Source organism: Oreochromis aureus, linkage group 10, assembly GCF_013358895.1.
Source record: "Oreochromis aureus strain Israel breed Guangdong linkage group 10, ZZ_aureus, whole genome shotgun sequence".
In the NCBI taxonomy this organism is placed as follows: Eukaryota; Metazoa; Chordata; class Actinopteri; order Cichliformes; family Cichlidae; genus Oreochromis; species Oreochromis aureus.
In genome coordinates, this window is record NC_052951.1 from 11334392 (window position 1) to 11357425 (window position 23034).

Here is a 23034-nt window from a genome sequence, read left to right on the forward strand (position 1 = left end):
ACATAAATACCAGATCAAACCACTATTAATAATTCAGATACTACTGTTTGGTACTACTGCTCCTAGCACACTGATATGCACTCATTCTGTGTGGATTAAAAGTGGAGGCAGAGAAGTGGTTTTGCTTCGTAGGAGTGGAGCCGTGTTGTGTAATTTCATCTGTGCTTCATGTGAAGTCTTACATTGTTTTCTTTCTACCGTTCAAGCTCATCCATTATGTTGATAAATGGATGAGTCTGTGCTGTAGCTATAGAAACGCATTTAGAGCTGTTCTCTCACATGCACACACAGACACACACACACATGCACACTTACAGTAGGGAAGAAAGAATCTGAGTCAGCCTAAAAGCACTGTTGTTATGTAATGCAGTCATCTCTACTGCCTCTTCAGTACACCGCTACTCTGCTTTGTGTTCAAACATCTTCCTCCCATTGGGTGTCCTCAAGAGTGTGCCTTGCCTTTATGTAATGGGCATCATGTTAGCTTCTCCATAACAGTTGCACAATGCTGCTCCCCGGTTTGGGTGTCTGAATACAAGATCCTGGAAACATTAATGGGGAAAGAACAGTTTCACTGTTTATCTAGCAGACATTTATAATCTCCTTGTCAGGATCCACTTTAGAGGACATGATGTATAATGTGGATGCTGTTCTCAGTTCTTAAAGAGAGATGAATTACCTTTGATATATACGATTGGAGTAAATGTGAAGAAGTGGTTAAACCTTAAAATATGGGTACGGTTAAAACCTCATCCTTTTAGGTGAGTCCAGCTGGAAGGAGCAAAGGGGGGAAATCTGTCACTGTGTCATAATGCTAGCTGCTCGCTCACTGACAACCCAGCTGGTGTTTCCACTGTAACCTCGGCCGCCTGGGTTCATTCAGTGACAACCTTGTGAATAATATATGAAGCTTTTTGCTCTGCATTGTGTGTTTCGGTGGCTCTTTTACATCTAGTAAACAAACTGAAACGAAGAACCCATCGATCACTGGAGCTGAACAGCAGCCAAGTGCTTTTATTGCAGTAGTGAAATGACATCAAACTTATTTTCTGTGTGCAGAGTTTCAGCTTACAGAGCTTTCACTCTTAAATGCTGGTGAGTCAAGTGCAAACTTAGAGATAGGCTCTGCGCTTCGGGTGCTTGATCAAATCTTAACTTCTAATAGGAGCTTAAAGGTTAAAAAATAAATAAAAATAAATAAATAAATAAAACAGACTTGTGCACTTGCGTTACATCGCAACGGTTTCCAGCTTTACTCATAAATCTTGATTCATAATTTTATTCCACGTAACTGTGCATTTCATTTTGGTTACCAAGAGTTTATAACTGTTTCCAGCATGCATATAAGCACCTTCTATATTATGTTAGCTATGATATCTGCATTGGAGGTCATCAAATGGTAAGCGAATATATAAGGCTAATTAATTATAGCACAACTTAAGTATGTTACCTCGTCCCTGAACAGGATTTCTGCAAAACACATGTTAAATAGACTGACGTAAAAAGAACCTACTACTGTAGTTTATTTTGATCATTTTGATCATTTTGACGTAGCTCACTGATATACTGGCTGAGCCCATAAACTCAGCAGCAAAGAGTTTACAGCTGTTTCCTATAGACTTCTATAAGACCATAAGTCTATGTGCAACCACAGCTATTGCCCCCCTGGTGGTCGTTAAATGAAATGCAAGTTTAAGTTACATCCATATTTGATACAGTTTATCAACATGACAGACATGGTTTAACATATCTTTCCAAATGACACGATATTAAAATGTCTTATGGAAAAAAACACTAAAATTTATGATAGCTGACCTAGCAAACGAGACTGGAAAGACTGGGAGCTCTTGTTATATTTTGTTGGTATTGGAGCTTTTGGTGTTGATACATTTTTTTAGGTAAAAATTTAAGACAGTGGAAACTGTGTTTTCCCCCAATTTCTTGCTGTGTATTTCTTTTGAAATATTCAATTTAACTCCAACATCAATTCAAAGAGCAACGAGAACATATATTAAACTGACTTTTGATGTTATTTTGTTCATCAGAAAGCTTAAACTGAGTCATTATCCAGCTGTTAACAGTTAAATTATATTGTTAGCCAGATTCTGTTTGCAAGGCGTCTTGCCATCTTCACAAGCTCTGAAATCCTTTGTTGTGCTTGATGTTAGAGGGTGTGTCATGTGTCTGAGTGTGTTTGTGTTCTGTGTCTGTGGGGACCTTCAACATGTCCTGAGGGTCTAGGAGTGTGTGTGTGTGTGTGTGTGTGTGTGTGTGTGTGTGTGTGTGTGTACTATGGACAGCAGTCATCCTGTAGGGCTATGGTAACCACCAACCTGTTTTTCTTCTGCCATCCATGCCTGGCTTGCCCCAGCCAATCAGCGCACAATAACTCCTCTGCCTCGGCCAATAGTGCGTCTGGCATGTTTACATGCTCCCGGAAGGCAGGGACCATCATTAAGCATTCAGGGTAGTCAAGCGGAAGACAGAAGAGGAGGGGAAAAAGGGAAGGAGAGGAGGAGACAGGAAAGCGAGATGAAGCCATTATGAGTAAAGAGAGCTGATGGATGCACTCGAGCACCAACCAGTCACCCTGCCAGACTCAGGTAAACGAATGCATATAGGTCATATATCAGATCATGTTATCTTAAATGGGCCTGTAGCACATTTGTAACCTTGTATAACAATGTAGCTGTGTATGTGTTTGGTTGGCCTGTATGACTGAAGCTGTAAAACCCTTAAAAGTAGTCCTTTGTATCTGGTGCGTGTGTTGGCTACATGTTTACGTGTGTGTGTGTGTGTGTGTGTTTGTCTGTTTCATTAAAAATTAAAGGCCACAGTAAGCGTTGGCCTTCTGACCTCAGGAAGTTGTCTTTCTGTTACAGTCAAAGAAACCATTCACTCCGAGTGGCTCTTTGTCATTAAATAATCCCGAATGAAGCATGGCGAAAGTAGACGAGAACAGTAGTATTCAGGCAGGTGGTGGGTTATTAAATCTTTTAAAAGATGTTTAAACTTGTGAGATGGGGGGATTACAGTCAAATATATGATTCTAAGGTATTTGTAGGTTTGTGCTTTTATGAGAAAATTAGGCAAACATGTAAGCCATGATTTGTAATTGAGATATCTTTATATCTATAACTTTATTTATTTGGTTTCACCTGTAACCTTCTATTTTTTTTTTTAATCTCCTTCAATAATATAAATAGAATACTGGCATCATTACAGTTACAGATTTCTGTGGGAAGGCCATCTTTTAAATCACTATCCTCCTTTTTATTTCACCTCTTAACTGTGACCTTTTATAGAACGACCAAACTCAAAATCAATGGAGTGATATCGACGGGGGCCTCTGTCCTCTCAGAGTGCCAGATGGCCTTGCGCTTCAAGTGCGCTCCTCACTTTATCAGACATCGTGCTGCATCCACAAATTCTCTTATCTGTCCTGTCACTCTTTCCAGGGTCACATTTAATAGAAATCTTTTAAAAATAAACTTCTACAGCAAGCGCAAGCGGTTAGACTCATTGTCTGTAAAGTCTGTGCATTTGCATTCATGCACAGCAAGAGAACAGGACGGCATGTTTTTGCTTTTACAGCTTGGCAGAAATAAAGCAGTAAGGGTAATGGTTGGTGAGCACGAGCGGAGAACAGAAACCTACGGGGACCCACTTCAAATAGACTGACTTCCTTTTTTATTTGTCCCCCCTCTTGTGTGGGTATTTTTCTTTAAAGTCGCACTTCAACTCTGGGGCTAGACAGACTGCCTCAACATGATATTGTGGTCGGCTGCTTTTTTGTATATGATGTGCATAACTTAAGCTGATTCACTTAAGTATTTCTGAAAAGTAAAATTGTACCGCAGTTGGACCAGAGTCGGCAATTGTTCTGGCAAAATACTGCAGTGATACATCAAATACATGAAATCCCACTGGGTGCACTTGTCATGGCTAAAGATTAAAAAAAAAAAGCTCTATTGTGTCAGTATTACACACCACTGTGCAGTATCTTTGGTACTTGGTGAGCTTTTTAGTCTAACTGCACTTTTTACTATTGTTATCTGACCTTTTTCTTATATTTTATAAGCATGCCAGTAAAAATGCATGGTTGGTTTATTCACTTCAAATAAACTCTCACACTTTAAAAATTCAACATTGTTGTTATTATTAACAGGAGTCATCATAAAGTGTTGTGCTTAAGCTCATTAAGGTTTTATCCCACAGGATGTTTTAAATGCTTGGTCTGTTTAAACCACAGATTGGTTTTGGACTTCACATTTTGAAGCTTCAAAGTTGGCGTTTGGCAGTTCCATATTCATTTTTTTTAAAAATTTTTGTTTTATTGAAGCCAGGAGTTACTTTATATGGATGAAAAGTTGGCTGTAAACTGTAAGCGTACATCACACAGAGAGACACACATTGGCTAATTAGTGCTCAGTAACACACCTGTACAATAATGAAATTTCTTACTTTATATTGTAAGGGACGATTCTACAATAATACATAGAGAAAAACCCAACAATCATATGACCCCCTATGAGCAAGCACTTTGGCGACAGTGGGAAGGAAAAACTCCCTTTTAACAGGAAGAAACCTCCGGCAGAACCAGGCTCAGGGAGGGGCGGGGCCATCTGCTGCAACTGGTTGGGGTGAGAGAAGAAAAACAGGATAAAAGACATGCTGTGGAAGAGAGACAGAGATTAATAACAAGTATGATTCAATGCAGAGAGGCTTATTAACACATAGTGAGTGAGAAAGGTGACTGAAAAAGAAATACTCAATGCGTCACAGGAGAATCCCCCAGTTGCCTACACCTATTGCAGCATAAGTAAGGGAGGGATTCAGGGTCACCTGATCCAGCCCTAACTATATGCTTTTATGTGCAAAAAGGAAAGTTTTAAGCCTAATCTAAAAGTAGAGATGGTGTGTGTCTCCCGAATCCAAACTGATATCAAGGCGGATGATCTATTCAAAGTGATCCTAAAGTTACCAGCAGCACAGACACAGGAAAAAGCTTTAGTGAGGCCTGCTAGAAGATGCCAGTCAACTCCAGCTGCCTCTGTTAGGACACGTGTGAATCAATGTGGCTACACTCCGAAGTCAATTATCCAGCTGGATGAGTTATAAAAACTTTTCGCCCTTCAAAAATTATCTATAGATGCCAAAAACTATATGCTTTTTAGTGCTACAAAGTTGGGCATTTTAACACTGACTTCTAACGGTAGTGCAGCCTCAAGTGGCAACCGCAGTTTGTGCAACTTCCTCGTCGGCTTCATTTTTGAGTTCCCTAGGTTTCGCTTGGTTTAAATCAGCTGTGTCTAGTTTTAGAACCCGGCAGCTCTGAAAGCTTGAAAGTAAAAAAGACATGCATAAATATTTGGTTGGATGTGGTGCAATAATGTGCAAGCTTTTTCACACCAGTGAGGCTTATATGTACCCACTGGTTTGCAGGCTGGTAGTGGATTTTTGACATTTCAAAGTGATCATGAGAATATGATTCAGCTGGGAGTTGACTACAGTTTTAAAATAGGGTGTTTCCAATACATGTCCACATATATGTTCCGTGTAAGCCAGCAGATCTTTTAGAAAACTGCCTTTTGGCTTAATTAGTTTCAGGAATGCAGTCTTTATTATAAATTCTTTTTTTTTTTTTTTTCATAAAATGTGTATTTTCTTTTTAAACCTACACCAACCACAAAGGGTGTTATGGTGATTTAAAGGTTTTACAGGGCCTGTCTGAGCGGCACACTGCTGCTTCTGTGATACACCTGAAGTGTATCAATCTCACTGCTTTTAATCTGAAGCATATTCCTCTAATTGGGCCGTGGAGTGCAATAGACACTACAGTCTCTGCTAGGGCTGCCCTGAGGGCTATCGACAGCCGCTTGCATTTTAATAGCTTTACTCATTGTAGCGCCTTTGTTTCACTGCACGGTTTGATACACTTTCCATTAGCACATGCCCACGAACAAACGCAGAGGGGACCAGATGCCCACACAGTGGAGCTGCTCTACTGTTTTAACTGTGCTCAGTGTGTGTGTGTGTGTGTGTGTGTGTGTGTGTGTGTGTGTGTGTGTGTGTGTGTGTGTGTGTGTGTGTGTGTGTGTGTGTGTGTGTGTGTGTGTGTGTGTGTGTGTGTGTGTGTGTGTGTGTGTGTGTGTGTGTGTGTGTGTGTGTGTTGGCCCTGTACAGCTTTACTTGATCTCTTCACACCTGCTTACAAGCACAGGCATGAATGTGGGAAGTGAACTGTAAAACATTGGTTGGTGCATCTTTTTTGTGTGGGTGTGTTCAGTAGGTGTGTCTGCACTTGGATGTGACCTCTTGTGTGTCTTACCGTGTGGACTGGGGGAGTAGCTTCGGGCCCCGTGTGTGAATGTGCTTGTCCTAATCTATGGAAGCAGTGAGATGTTTCCAGCTAGTCCGAGCCTTGGGGATTTAAACCAGCTAATTACAATGTATAGGAGCTGGCTGCCATGGTAACATTGGTTTGGTGGGTTTGGGGTTTGCTGGAGGGGGGATAACAGCAATTTACCCATGTAAATCTGTAGTTGGGGGGGGTCCTTATCTCTTGCTGCCTACAGGCACATGGCACATGAAGATATGGAGCAGTAGAATTGTCACTCATTTGAGGTATTAAGGGACATGCCTGTTATCGGACCCTTCTCTGCAGGGAAGTGCTCTGGATTTGTGCACACAGGTTGTGAAGTAGGTAATGGGAACCACTTTATTAGCCTCATCCCAGTACATTTTTATTAGAATGCATATTCTTTTTTGGTGGCTCCCTTTAGGGCTTGCCACAGTAAATCATCTGTCTCTTTAGCATCCTTTTCTCTCATACAAACCCTCTGCGATTCCTCCTTCACTACATCCATGAATCTTCTCTGTGGTCTTCCTCTTTTCCTCCCACCTAGCAGCTTCACACTCACTGTCCTTTGTCTAATATATCCATTGTCCCTCCTCAGTACACGTCTAGACCATCTCAACCTTCCATCTTTAACTTTGTCTCCAAACCGCTCAACCCTATTCATCCCTGATCACTCCCGATGATCTTAACACCTTTATTTCTACCTCCTGACTTTTTGTCAGTCCCATTATCTCCAAACCATACATCATAGCAGGTCTCGCGACCATTTGTAAACCTCCACCATGTCTGCACTCGCTTCTTTAAATCTTGTGCAAATCTTGCTCAGTTTGTATTAGAACGCAGAAAGTCTCTGTGCCTGAACCTGGTTGGGCTTTCCGTTTAGGGCAAGGCTCTCCTGTTATCTTTCCGTTAAATCTGATCCTTTGGACTCTTCTACTTGTTTCTCTCGTTCTCTATTAACTAATGTGGGAGTCTCGCAGCTTGTTTTCCATTAAAGTGTGCTCAGCCCATTTCCTCAGCACAGTGGTAAGTGCGGTGAGAGTAGCCAATCATTATAATCGCAATCAGGCTGGATACAGGAAAAATGGGAACAAAGACCCCAGCTTAAGTGATGACTCACAGACCAGCTCCTCACAGCTCTCGACACTTGCTTAGTTAGCATTTTGTAGCATTACTGCAACATCAAGCGGGATAATCTTCTGTTTGTTGAAATGGAAAAAGTGCATGCTGAAATTTTGGGTCTGAATAAAAAGAAATCTCACTGTTATTAATCAGTTTTGTTAGATAAAACCATGGAAATGTTTCAGAATCCTTTTTTAGTCAGATGCAAGTGTAGTTATGGTGATACTGACATGGTGCAACAATGAAAAAGGCCCATTACAGGTTGTCAAGAACAGACAGAAAACTCACCGCAGGACAGAATCACAGTGCACTGTAGCAGTGTATTGATAGTCTGCATTTATAGACTACTTTCTGATTTTTCTAGCCAAGTGGCTAAAGAGCAAGCTTGCAAAATTATATTTGAAGTTACAAATCTAAATGTTTATTTTGATCACTATCAGTGTTTTGTTTTTCCTGTATGGTGAAGGTTCGCATGACTCATTTACACCTCTTGTATTTCAGACAGGTTCAGTCATTGGAAACTAAAAAAGTAAAATAATCATTCTGTTGTAGAGTTGAGATCATTTTCCTGTTGCGTGACCAATTGTAAGTCAAGCTTAGATGTCAAACACATATTATTTGACTCATATTTGACTCTAGAATATTTTTGCTATCTTTAGACTCTTTAACACTGTAAAAGCTACACTCTGCTTACTGATCAGCAGTGTTATCTTACACGAGGTTAAGACTGGATTGTAAAGGGCTGTCGTGCTAATATTGCCAAGGTACTGAATTCATGCTCAAATAAAATTCCAATTTAATCCTCAAGTAAACAGAATGGATTGGAATCTGTCGTTGTGCAGCAGTACTTGTCTTTCCAGACATCTGCTGATCTGTCGCTGTGTGAACATGTGGAATTGGCGGCGTGTTCTCTTCTGTGTGTTTGAAAGCAACACTTCGAAATCTGCGGCTTTAGTGTGTGTGTGTGTGCTTGTGGGTGAGGATGGGTGGTTCTGATCACTATGTTTGCTGCACTGATCACCGTTGAGAAAGCTCCGAGGAGAGGCAACGCCCATTAAAGGATACTCCACATCTGCCTCAACAGCTGCCTGTTGTCAGCTAACTTTGTGCTGTCTACTTTTGGTCAGCTGTTGAACTTAAGCATACGATAATTCTTGAGCAATCGAGAAAGGAGCTCCTTGTAAAATGTAAAATAAAATTAGGACCAGTTACATCAATTATTTTGACGCTTTGCCATATTTGCATAGAATGAAACTGATTCCCACTGGGTATCTCCTTCAAATGTAATGCGAGGTCGCTGCTACTGACGTTAAGTGGAATAGTGAGGAGTAACACTTTTAAACTTCCCTGTCGTGCCATCATCAATCAACGTGTGTCACTGGGGAAATTAAAAGCCCACATGTATGCTGTCAACACACACAAAATGACCATACATCTGTGAAGCCACTGATGTACTGTCATGCTGTCAAGGCTACACGAGGCCTGGAAGTCCAGGAGATGAACAAGAAGCAGGCTTTTTGTTTTCCTTGTCTCCTCTCTTTGCTTTATCTTTGGAGAATTGGATCTGTTATGGCTGAGCTCACTTACATCTTTTGAGAGAAGCTCTAGAGACACAGAGGAATATCTTGCCATCAACCCAAAACACAAACACCCATACACACAGTCTCTTTTTGAAATTACTACATTGGGCCCTGGCTCAGGAACACACATCTCCGCTGTAAAATTTAATGTGTGTGTGCTTATTCACTGCTCTCTGTACAGAATCAGTTTGCAGGGCTGCTTCTCTGTGCCCACACAGTGTAAGCTGGCTGTAGGGCATGATGTAATCCATCTTCTCTTAAGACAAAATTGCTGAGGTAGGCAGCACGATTCCCACATTGAATTCTCACACTGAAGCAGCAACTTTTCTTCCCCCTGACTTTATTAGTGTGCAAATGTGCACAGGCAGACTGGGCTCTGAGACATTGTGCATAGAGAGAGGAAGAGCTGGCAGGATGTGAAAGAAACTGAGTGTAGGAACTGTAGCGTTTCCTCCTCCACTCTGGAGTAGAGCAGTGGCTTAACCAGCTGAAAGCAATTTATCAGTATTCACCATAGTTACTGTAAAGAGAAATCTATGAAGTTGTATCTTCAATTTTGTGATTTTTACATTTTTAGATTTCCTTCAAGACAGATTATTGGTTGAACTCTCCAATGTGAAATATACATATTCACATATATGAATCTGTGATTTGAACATTGAGTCGCTATCACTGAGTTGACTTAGAGAAAAATTAACAGTAGCTATGTTGATATCAGCTACCAGGAGTTCTGTTTCTGTTAAATATGAAGAATTGCAGCATCATTTCATCTTCTGCCTTCTGGGTTGTCAGAGAAAACAGGCCATATTGATTTTTCTTCTAAAGAAAAAGAGAAGTTTAATAGCTAATGATAATGGCAAGCAACCTCCCACAGCCACTCTCCAAACAGCCTGGGAATACACATTTTTACCTAGTGACTGATGACTGGTCTTTGGCCATCCATCACTGGCTCACAGCAAGTGTCATCAGCCTCCAGCAACTACTCACAACTGTTCGAAGAATATTAATTTTTCCCTCAAGACTGGTAAGTGTTCACTAACTGGTCTGTGACCCTGTGTGACTGGAGATGTAGTTTTCTTTTTATTGGCTCCTTCTTGTAACGACACATTTGAACAGCAGGTGGATGGTGCTTTTGTGTGCCTGAGGTGACCTTATTAGGGACGGCTCCTGTCACAGAGCAAAGGGAGAAAAAGTCCTGAGCCTTTACTTCTCATAGAGGTCAAATGTGGCCATGTTTAATGTGCGAATACACATTCAAACAGTATATGTTGCACAAAATGAGCAGAAGCATATAAAAGCCTTCTTCATAGAAAGTGGACAAAAATGTTTCCACATGTACAAAAGGAGTCACCACCTTGTGTAGTTACAAGGCATACACACTCAGAATATTAATATGCTGCTATCACGCCTGTTATCACACTTCACTGTTATATTGAAGAACTTATTCAGAGATGGGAATTTTTTCTCAAATCCCTTCTGTGCAGGGTGAGAGACCAACAAAAGGACATGGGAAATAGGTGATTATATGTTATTGACAGTTAAATGCTTTGCACACTTGAATCAGTTCTCTCTTATATCTTCTTTTTATATCTGCAATAATAGTTTTAACACTTAACACAAAAAGAAAACTGCTTTGGGGGCAGAAAGTGTTAAAGAGAAAATATGCTGGGGTGTTTACCCCAATAGATCTTCGTTTGAGCGCATTTATAGTCTCTGTGTGTGTGTAATCCATCCCATCCCTGCAGAGGGTTATATTTAGTGTGAAGGAGTGTTAGACCTATGCAGAAAGCATTCTCCATCAGTTAGTGTTGCTCAGGCTGTTGAGTTTTACCTCCTGACACCACCACAGCAGCAGAAAGCATTTTCATCAACGTGGATGGTGATCGTGGCTTATTGAGTGTGACAGGTGGATTTAGAGCTGTCTGTCAAGATGGGTTAATGGTGACAGCAATGTGAGCTGACATCGGGCTGTGGTCATTAGGTTAGGGACACACACAAACACACACACACACACACACACACACACACACACACACACACACACACACACACACACACACACACACACACACACACACACACACACACACACACCCCAATGAATTTCCCCGGTGTGGAATTAAAACCATATATACCCGTCTACTTACTCCAGCAGTGATTCTTTGTAGAGGCTCTTTGCGTGTGCAGGAACAATAGTTTTTTAAATACTGTACCAGTTTACAAAAACTTTCTGTTTTAAGGTAAAGACCCTCCTGTGTCTGGTAAAACACCAACAATCTTTTTGAGTTCACATCTGGTGACAGTGAGGAGGAAGACCCCCTCCTTTCAACGGACAGAGCTCTTTCTTTGGAAGATCCAGGGAATGATGAGAGAGAAAGAAGAGCGTGATAAGATGGCAAACTGCAGGAGGGAGCAGACACTGCCTGTAATCCCTGACCTATTTAATGACAACACATTTTGCATTTTGATTCCTCTAGCAGCAAATGACACATTCGCACCTTTTTATTTCTGTTATGTTAGTTTTAATTTTAAATACCTTTTAAAAAAAGTCTACCGTTCAAATTTGTGTTACAGCTCTGTTCTCCGATGATACCACTGGCAGCTTTTGGGCACCCAAATTTTTCGAATTCCTTTCAGAGCATTCGCTGTAATAGATTTTCTTCCACCACATGTGGAAGTTGTTTGCTCTGAGACTGCTGAGGTAGTTGGTTGTGCAGATGGCAGATTTAAACACTTGGCCTTTGCAGACTTTAACACAGACTCCCATAGTTAGTGCTCTCTGTGTGCCTGTGTGTGTGTGCCTGTTTGAAAGGAGCCATGTCTTATTAACTGAGGCCTCATTGATTTAACCCAATCAACACACAGCAGAGCACATGAGTAACTGTGTATGTGTCTGTGTTTCCTCACGGGCTACACCAGTTTCAATAAGCATTAGGTGGAGCGCAGAAGGTACACAAGAACAGCATCAAATGAATGTATGTGGAGTTTCTGGCTCAGGTCCGTCCCCCTACTTCAATGTAAGTAATAGTGTGGTTTTATTAAAATCCTCTTTTTAATAAAATATGTTTTCTCGGATAAGTGTTTTTGCTAGGCTTGATCATCAAGTCACCTTTTCATTTATCAGACACTGAACCCTTGTCATTTGGTATAACCTTTAAATTTGTTTAAGGGAAAGAACCTCACATTGTATAAGTTGTGTGCTGAGTACAAGTCTCTGCTTCTGATATGAGTGATCCGATAGTGATGAAATCCAAAGGAAATAGTCAAGTGAACCGAAGCTGGGCACTCTGAGCTTGTCTTGAGTGCTGCTTACACCATCTAAAAATGGACTTTTTGCTGTGTTTGGATGATAAAATATCTCATTTTTAATGGACTGTTTACAGTACAATGCACTTTTACAAATGAGTCTGAGATTGTTTGATGTATCTTTTTCTTTGATAACAGTCAGGTGGTTTCTAGACTGGAAAAAGCCAGGTTATATATTCAGATGGCGCTATAAAACAGTCACAGGCCATTCCATCACTTCAAATACTCGCTGGGTTCATAGAAGCTTGTAGGAACACGGTGATTTGAATAATTTCCAAATATGAAAACTCCACTAATCCACAGTTGGCTTCACTATAGCAGCTTGTAAGCTTTAGAGTTAAGCTTGGGCAGTTTGCTTTCAATCACGCTGCAAATTGTTAAAATATCTGAACAAGAAATCCAGTTTTGATTTTTTTCGTGGTACAGTGCACAGAGCGTATCTGAACTTCATGAACATATACTAACAATAGTGAATCCAATGTCCATAAAACATAACAGGACAGTCTTTGCTGACCATCTGGACATTGTCCAGTGGATGCAAAGACACGTTGATGCTTTTTGTATGTTTTACGGCTTCCACACAGAAACTGCTCTTTGTGTCTGTGTTGCTTCCTCATAGGATGTGGCTGTACAGTACTTGAATACAACATTGCCTTCATTTGAATGAGTGCTATCAGAGCGATTTAAAAAAGAGGAAGTACTGAAGCCGAGGAAGACATAGGATCAGTGAGAGTTCAGGTGCGACACTTTTAGGTTGGACGTAGCCTGTGACATGGATAACGTTAACTGAAAGGGATTTTTTTTTCTCTAGTCAGGCAACACTTATGGCTTTCTTCTTTGAGGCAGTGTGTGCTGTTCGTTCTCTCTTCTCCAGTGATGGCGAGTTAGGTGAGAATTTGAGTGTGCTCTTTACTCTGTGTGGGAAAAAAAAAAAAAATGTGGAAATGTTTCCACCCACATACATGTTCTCTGCAGCGGTGTGTTGGGCTGAGGCTGTATTGATTTCTAACTCTGCTCTTTCTCCCCTACAGTCCTTGACCCTTTAATCACATGACATTTAGAGTTTGTCCCCATTTTAATCCTCTAAAATATTGGTGCATGCACGTGTGGGGACCTCCCTATTGAGCAGTTAAAAACAGGTTAGGGCTGATGAATCCTCTTTACTGAAAAATTGCTTTTCGTGTGCGTGTTTACCATGCACGGGGATTATCAGGATGCATTAGCTGACTGAGGTAGCCCACATTTGAGATTTTCACAGTGTGTGCAGATAATCGCGTGCACGTGCGGACCTGCTTCTGATTCGCGCAGATTCAAACATTGTGAGCAGCGTTGCCAGCACCAGCTCCAGATTCTTGGGCATCATCATCTGGGCAAATTAAACTTTCATTTAAGTAAGAATATTATTTGCATTTACACTGTGTGCTATCTTTGCTTTACAGTATTTCCCTTTGTGCTGTAATCTACAGCTTTCAAAGAAATTCCCCCACGTTAGGTATGACGTACACTCTGATCAGCACTGGCTGTGCGAGACATGTTACTATGAAGGACCTGTATTGTGAACTTTGCGGTATACAAACAATTATATGAATATTCAAATCAGAAAAAAACGACCGTAAATATCATGCTGGGATAAAAGTCTGTCTGTCTTCTGTACAGATATGGAAATGTAGCTTTGGCAGTTTACAGTAAGAACTCTGTAAACTGTAGAAATGACTTACACTGAAATGAATGTTTGTCTAATGGTAAATTTGAACTTCCCATGTGGAAGTAATGATTAAATCTTCTTTTTTCAGTTTAGTTCATTGTTTTTTACCGTGTTTGTCTTTGTTCATCTTGGCAAAAGGTTGTCATGGAGACAACTTCTATCTACCACAAAGGTATTTTCGAGTACTTTGGCGAGTGTTTATATTTCTAACTGTGGACAGATTTTACCAAAGTAAGAGCACTGCAATAATGAAAGATACAGGTATGAAACTTTACAAATATACATGACTAACATGAGAACACTAGGTGTGGTCCGGTGACTCATTAGCTTTGTGGTTGGTGTGCTCTCATTGCAGATGGTGCTCTAGTAGTTATCAGTGTGTCCAGCATGTCCCCACAGGGCTAATTTATGGTCACTGTCACCGCTGACGTGGTGTTTTCTGCTAACGTATGATTGTAATCTGTGCACAACCTTTATTTATGTTTCCTTAATGTCCTCAATTGTGTGACTGTATTACATCTTGGTCTGATCTCATCAGTGAAAGGCAAAGCAACAGCAGCGAAGCGAAAGAGACATGTTCACAATGGCCTTTTCTTTTCTTTCTGTGTTCTGCATTAATGTGGCTAATCACAGATAACGAGTACAAATATTGACCGCTCACAGTGAATTGCTCTGAGTGATTCACACAAACACCAGTTGGTTCTAATGGCACACATTAGCTTCGCTCACGTCGTGTTCACAATTATCAGATAAACAAATGTGTGTCAGCTCAGGCAACTGTAAGTAAGCACAGAAGTGCACGGAGCCAAGAAGAGCAGAGTTTACTGTGGGCCCACTGGCTGTGCTTAGTCTCCACTGCTCCAGCTCTGCTCTCTCTAATCGACTGGCTCTCTGCTTAGCACAGCAGGGAATATATTTGTGAATGGTTTCTTCTGCATGTTGGTGTTTCTGCAAATAGACATGAGTCACAGGCAACTTCTTTTTAAAAAGAGGAGGAAACCTCTGTGCTTGTCTAGACTCGAGTGTTTTTGTTGAGCATTTCTGAGTTATCCATCCGTCCTTCCAACTCGCAGTTAAGCTTCAAAACACCAGCCATAAGCTGGGAGGAAATTTGAGGATTTGCAGACATTGTTGAGTGCTTCAGCACTGGCTAAGTGTCTAGGGAGTTCCCTGTATTTTTTTCTTACATACACTCACGCAATTTAAGCAGATTAGGGAAAAAGAGCCTGACAGCAGGCCAGAAGGTGTTCAGCAGAGTCAGAGAGAGAACAGACGGAAAGACCGAGAAAAGAAAACCGAATGCATGCACAGTTGCATATTGGAAGAGCCTATCTTTTCTATGGCACGATCACAGTGCAGTTGGAGTTGGACAAATGAGTTTACATGGTTGTTTTTAACTGCCTTCTTCACACTAATCACCATAATGCACTCTTGTCATTTAGCAGCACTTCGCATAATCAGTACTTGCTTCACTGGGTCAGCAAAGACCCACGTGCACCATTTACAAGCAACCCATATGGTAACTGTGACTCTCCACGGTCCACACACAAGCTAACAGACGGGTGGGGAGGGAGGGGGAGTTGATTGACTGGTGGGTGGTCCAGTGATTGTGGATTATTATAGCTTGATAGTGTGCATGTGTTCCCAGTGGGGATAGATCCCTGTTTTTATTTTTCAATTAGTTCTTGTACAAAGTAGTAATAATCAAAGTTATTGTTTTCTCACTGCATGTTATATATAAGCAGATAGGGACACCTGTGCACCTCCCACATAACCTGCTCTTGAATTACTTGGCTCTGCTTTTTTTGTGATAGCTTCACAAGCTACAAGCTTCCTCCTCTTCTCCTATTCCAAGTTCCTTAAAGATGCTGCACTGTATCAGAAAGCTAAATAGAACAACATCCTGGAAAATGTAACTTGATAGTTACTTGCCTCTCTTTTAGTTTTGCATATGTATTGTACTTTGTAGTTTATCATCCACAGCAACAGTCCACATCTCTCTTTTCTTCTACAGGATCTGACACTGGCTTTTTATATCTCCTCTGCCTTTTTGTTATTCCACTGTTTTCTTGACCAGTGTTCCTTTGAAGGCAGGACAGGAGTCATTTCAGTGTCAGTGTCGTTTCCTTCCACTGGAGCTGTCACTGCTACTCGGGCCTGAACACCAGCGTTGTCACAGGACATGGTTTTTGACCTCAATACTCCCACAATATGAAATAAGACTGCAGTATCACAAATACAAGAATGAAACTAGCAAACCAAAATAGAATTATAATCTAATCACTGATGGTTATTCAAAAATGGATTAGCATCTATAATAGTAGTTGTTTTTATTTTTTAATTTATTAGCCTTGGCTTGTTTGTATATTTTTGAAAAGCTTCTTCTTTTTCGTTACATTTGTAAGATGAATCTATATATCGTCTCTTGAAAGGTATTTAGTAAATTGCCGTGCTGGTTGGAAAAACGACTCTCCTGACCTGATCCACAGGTCGTTGTCATTGTGGCGTTTCAAACAAGTGTTGGCAACAGTGAAGCTGCGGTGCAAAAACACATAAAATATTTGAAGGGTGTCTCCTTTTCAACTTTAACTTACTCAAAGATTGTTAATATTAAAATAATTCGATGGCTAATATGGGTTGAGAATAACAGCCAGCTGATTCATTGCTTGGCTCTGGCTTTTAAAATGTAAACCATAGTTTTTTTATGTCTTTGCCCTGGTGACACTCATGGCCAGGGGCATTTTGTTTTTGGGTTTCCTGGAAATCTTGAGTGGATTTGTCTAAATCTGAGACAAAGATTCACTTGCACACAATAATGTACTCATTAGATTTTAGGAGCCAAAGCTGAAGATCTATTAAAACAACAAAATGTCCCAAGAAAATTCAATTTGGGGCAGTTCTGGCTGTTTAATTGGCAGTACAAAGAGGGGTGTTCTGTACATACACGACAAACTAAATATGGTCAGATGTGTAGCAGACCACCTCAGCAAGTGCTTTGAGTAATTTGATCACTGATGATCATTGATGTTTCTTGCACTAAACACACCATAACGTAAGAATTCATACAGTAATTATGACAACACTTTATAACAATATCTTGCAAAATAAAGTATGAATGATGACGTTTTATATCCATGGGGTAACACAGTGGTCAGCCTCACCCACACATCATATTGTTTTGGAAAAGCTTTCTTCTGGCTTTTATTTATATAACCCCTCAACTCAAGGTCATGGCAGAATTAATGCTGTATTGAGGAAGTGCTGGGCTGTTCTCAGTGGTGATGAAAACAAATGTCAGTGGAGTGATTGCCTTGTTCTTTGGGGTGATTTGCTGATCAGCATATTTGTCTTTTTTTTTGCTTTTTTCCCTCTTCCTCTTCTTCACTCTCTGTCCTGTCCTCCAGACTTTAACTACAACACAGATGGATACGAGGGGGACGGAGGAGAGGACGGCAAGTCCCAGGATGGCTCAGAAACGCTGCCCTTTATAGATGAATCGCCCACCATGTCACCCCAGCTCTGCGCGCCCCAAGGGCCAGATGGAGAAACGGTGTTGCCCACACCTCTGCTGGCTGGGGTAAGAACCACACACACACACACACACACACACACACACACACACACACACACACACACACACACACACACACACACACTTATTTATTTTAGAAGCAACCTGCACACAATGGTTCACATTGCCTGTCTACACCTTATTTTGAAGTGACAGGCTGGTGGTAAACGTGGTGTAAATTGCTTAAAATAGATCAGCCAATGATTTGATTATCAAATGTACTTGTTTACGGTGTTGGTGTTGTTCACTTGTTGTTTGCTGCTGCAACTGGCAGCACAGGGTTGCTGGGAAGTCCAGAGTTTGACACGCAATAATCTACTTTTTTATCTAGATTTTGAGATGAAATCACAAACAAGTAAGTAAAAAAAATCTGGCCAGAGCCACAGTAGCTGTGCTGAAGGGACTCGCCCAGCAGTGTGGTACGCAGTCTAGCTCTGCAGAGGACTTTGCAATATAAGGAGTGTAAAGAGGATTGGCGGTACAATTGGCGGTACAATCTTTGTTAATAATGCCAAGAGAAATTTGCTCAGTTCATGTTCAGAGTTCAGCATAACTGACATAAACCTGGTCAGGACTGCTGCAGTATAGTATCAGAATGAAGCACTGCAAGCCTGGCACAAGAAAACGGTGATCCTGATGAATATCCGAGGAGAGTTTCTGAAGACTGAAAGTTTTAATGCAACCAGACAATTGTCAGAAGAATGGCCCAAAATCTCTCCATAAATGTGTGTAACACTGGTTTCCTCAGTGCAGAGGAGGCTGCCAAATTAAAAATAAAAGCCTTGCATGTCGGTATTTATAGATGATTAATTCCTATTATGGAGTCTGTTAAGTGATTTAACTTTACAGGAGAACAATTGTTGTGCAACTAGGAAGTAATATTTGAGAATTAATACAATTTTAATAATTGAAATTATTGACAGAAGGGAACAGTTGGGGCATGTCGTGGTGGTTAGTACTGTTACCTCACGGCACAAAGGTTTTTAGTGCTCCCGTGTCTGCACAGACATCCATGGGTTAGCTAGACTGACCATATGTGTGAATGTGAGCATGAATGGTTGTCTGTCTCTGTGACAGACTGGCGACTTGTCCAGGATGTGCCCTGCCTCTTGCCCAGTGACAGCTGGGATGATGACCTGTGAGGGGTGATGGTGTAGGCTCCAGCTGCCCTACAACCCTGAATTGAATACGTGGAAGAAAATGAATGGACCAGCATGGTTTTAGACAAATATTAAAAAAAAAATGTTGAAGAAAAGATCATTCACCACAAGACCCAGTAAACATAACTGGGTATATAGGAGAAATGTATATAAAAATATTGGACACAGTTTAAATGAAGTGTTCAGTGGCCCTTGCATTCTGAACTATAACATAATATGAGGTTTTCAGCCATTCAGCCAGGTTTTCCTCTTGGTATTAATGGTTGGAGTTTCACCCGAAATGATTATACTTTAAGATGTGGGCTGCCAGTACTCTTTCTGATATTAGCCACAGATATTGACCCAGTGTAAATTTTGCCACAGGAGCTCCCCGAAGCGCACTGCAGGATGTGTATTCACATCACTTGGAAATGACCACTGACCCAGATGGGGTACGACAGCAACCGTCTGCTAGCTTGAATATAAATGGAATACACTGAAGTGCTGTTTGGCAGCACTTCAGTGTATTCTATAATAGAAGCAGAGTCTGGGGAGGAGGGAGACGACTTGGCGGTGAAGCCACTGATATAGTTAAACAGGCATTTGGGTTGGGTGACATTTTCCCTCAGTTCCTGAAGGCTGGATGTTGTAGGGCCGTCCTGGCTGACACATCTCTGCAATGTTGTGTGGACTGACCAAGGGCTGTCTTTTAACACCAATTCTGTTGATGGTGTTTATGGACAGAATATCTAGCCAGAGGTGGAGGGTCTTTTCTTTGATGGCCTCAGGATTTCACATTTACTGTTTGCAAAGGATCTGGGACAAGTTACTGTCCCAGGTGGAGGAGTTTAAGTATCTTGGGGTTTTGTTCATGAGTGAGAGGAGAGTGGAACATGAGATTGGCTGGTGTCCACTGTGATGTGGTCGCTGTACCAGTCTGCTGTGGTAAAGACAGAGCTGAGCATGTAAAGCTGTCGATTTACTGGTCAATCTATGTTCCTACCCTCACCTGTGGTCATGACCTCTGAGTTTCCTGTTTCCCAGTTGAGGTAGGTCTGGCATCTCACTAGGAAGCCTTCTAGACTCCTCCTAGGTGAGGTATTCTGTGCATACCTCACCTAGGAAAGAGGAGGCTTTGGCCAAGACAAAGGACTCACTGGGGAGATTGTATCTCTTGGCTGGCTTGGAAATTCTCAGTGTTGCCCCCCTCCCTGCTGAGCTGGAGGAGGTGGCGGGGGTGAGGGAAGTCTAAGCAATCTGTTGACAGTTTTTCCTGTATAACTACAGTGCATAATTTAGAACAGGAATGCTGTAGGTGACAGTCTTTCCTGTGTTCTTTTTTTTTCCAAATAAGCTGCTGCTGGAAATAAGAAACACTTGGTGTTTTCAGTGGATTTTCACACTTAAGTCTGACAAATCGTTTAGAACAGCTGATGTGAACGCTCTCGTGATGCTTTCAGAATTCAGAATATTTTATGAATGTGTTCATCGTCATGTTTCAGGGCTTGTGGTCCTGTCCCCCCCCCCCCCCTTTATGCCTCCCGGCTGTGTGTGTTTGGATGACTGTCACTCGGTGCCCACTTAAAAGAATGTGACTGTGTGAAGGGGCATAGCCCACGGAGGCTCAGCGGGAGTCGAGTTGACCCTGACCTGAACTGACCTTCTCACAGACACAGAGAAAAAAAAAAGCTGGTAGGATTTCATTCACATGTCAGCAGCCTTTTTATCCACTGAAAAATAAAATACTCATTGACAACAGCATTGCTTTACATCTTTAGAGCTTTAGATCAATATGTTTTTAAATTGATACAGAACAGAAATGATCATATATTCTTTCTGTATTCTGCATTAATGTAGAATTAATTAATTAACTGCAGCTGGATTGTCTCTACACCCTCCACTTGCTTTACCTGCTCTTTAAAGTCTGGCTGCTCTGTCTCACATTAGATCCAAGCAATATCACTGCACTATCCATGCATGAACACAGTATTGTAAATAAACAGTGGTCTTGTTAGGCTTCAATGGAGCTGATTGATGAATTATTCAGCTGTATTAATTGTGAGTCACTCTGAGCTAGGGCAGCTCATGTAAATGAACATGTGTCTCCATCTAGTGGCTAGCTGGGATAAGAACAGAAAAGATGGTCTGACTGTTTAACATATAATAAATAGGAAATAAATTGTTCATTGTGCTGGTATATTAATGGTTTCAGCCACAGAGTATCCTCAGTAAGATACTGTTGTTTTCTTTTTAGTTCTTCCCTGATCATCATCTCCGCTAGGATGAGATTACTCAACGTGGAAAAGCTCAGCTGTTTTCTGTGTACAGTTGTATGTTAAAGTTTTGGATAAAGTAGCTTAGTAGTGATGAGTTGTGATCAGCTTATTAATAATAATAATAACAATCAGAGGGCTTAATTAGTTTTTCTATGGGGCTGTGCAAAATTCTTGAGCAATCCCTTGTTTCCTTATGTTTTCTCCATTGCTTGCTTCTTGACTTTTTTTTTTAACCTGTGAATCATTCAATCATAAATACAACACTTATTCACCGAATGAGTTAGTAGTGACAAAGAGCCAGGTTTAAATTGTATCTTTACTAGCAGCCTGTGGCAAAAACACATCAATTGTTCCCATTTCTTTTGTTGAATCTGTGAAATTGCCAAAGGCAGCATAGTTTGATGGATACAAAATAGTATTTTTGCACCAATAAGGTAATTCCCAAAAAGCTATTAGCCTAAACCTTATTTTCATATTTGCACAGTGCGATTTGCAATGTCCCTAAAATAAAATTGAGGAAACTTGACAAGTGGAGGAACAAAGAAGACGTGGCAGACCTAAAGCTATATCTGTAGGAGAGGAACAGTAACTGAAAGTCATGTTCTTAAGAAACAGGAAAAAAATAAGCAGTAGCAAAGGCCTGACACAGGACCCGAGAGATGCATGCAGTCCTTCAGTTGATGTATCTACTGTTTAGTGAAGCCTCATCAGAAGTAATGGTGGCTGTCGACAAGCCGTTTTTAAGGAAGGGAAATTAAGGATGGCTTAATTAATGCCACATTACGCAAGAACAAATCAATAACAACAGATCTTTTTGAGTGATGAATCCAAATTGAAAGCATTTGGTTCAAATCATTATTTATATGTACAGAGGAGGTCAGGAGTGCCCGCAGCCATCTTTAAAACATTTTTTATTTTACATCTGCGTATTTACACACTTTTCAGCACCTGAATGAATTTGAGGAGCTGCTGTGAAAGATTGCTTGTTAAGAATTCACTTGTGATGCTGCTGCTGCTAAAAGATTTTGCGGCTCTTATCACACACCGCTGTGCAGTCGTGTTTTCTTTCCGCTGGGTTTGCACAGACCTTTCATCTGCTAAAGTGAGAGTGCTGACGGCCCCATGCTAAGATGCATGTGTTCAACATGACTAAGAGTTAAATACCGAACTTAAATTTTTTTTTTTTGTATTACGCTCTAAAATCATACTTTCCCTTCAGAAGACAAGATCAGGACAGATTGTGCTTTGACCTCGAAATAAATACAAATACACATTAAGGAGGAGGTTCATAGAGCAGTTGGGGGTGTCCCTTCCTCTAAAGTGACACCTCAAGGTCAGGAATGGGGTGAAAGGGCATGGGAAGTGAATTGTATTCATTCATATGCAGCAACTTAAACTTGAATGATTGCATGCAGATTATTTATATTTTTGGTTTAATTTTATTTCCAGTAACCACAGTTATTGATTTTCTTTCTTTGTCTTGCTGCACACGTTTTTCTTCTTCTTTTTTTAGTGTATTATTTCTGTGCTTTGCCTTTGAAGCTGCTATAACTGTGTGCCCAGCGATCTATGCGACCTGTAATTGGAATCAGCCTCACTTCCAGCACATTAGCTGGCCTCGGCTCAACGTCCAAGGCTTTCAGCAGATCAATAAAGAGACAATGGTCAGAAAGAAGGGGAGAGAAATCAACGCTGTAGCGTGCGCTGATGAGAGTGAGAGAGAGAGACCGTTTGTGTGATGAGGAAGTGGCTTTTTGCCCCGAAGAGAACGGAAGAAAGAAATAAGGGACAAGAGAAGACTGACTTTCCCAGCGTAGCCCCAACAGAAAGAGTCTGTAGCCATCAAGGAAGTGGCTGGATAGCATTTGTGGGGAGGGGAGGGGCAGCTGTAGAGGGAGGGCAGACCTCATCGACTGAGGTGGAACAGTGGCCACACACACACAAAGACAGACACACACACAAAGACACACACAC

General features: G+C 41.1%; 1 protein-coding gene across 3 annotated transcripts in view; it reads left to right on the forward strand.

Annotated features, from left to right (window-relative positions):
- The window catches only part of abr (ABR activator of RhoGEF and GTPase), a 117965-nt gene that overhangs the window by 27746 nt on the left and 67185 nt on the right, over positions 1–23034 (forward strand). For 2 of the 3 annotated variants that reach the window (XM_031735585.2, XM_031735593.2), the window contains exon 2: positions 17479–17651. In XM_031735585.2, the coding sequence (XP_031591445.1) occupies positions 17479–17651 (173 nt within the window). Of the gene's footprint in view, positions 1–13178; positions 13258–17478; positions 17652–23034 lie in introns of those variants that run through there. The other variant, XM_039618243.1, reaches the window with a different exon arrangement.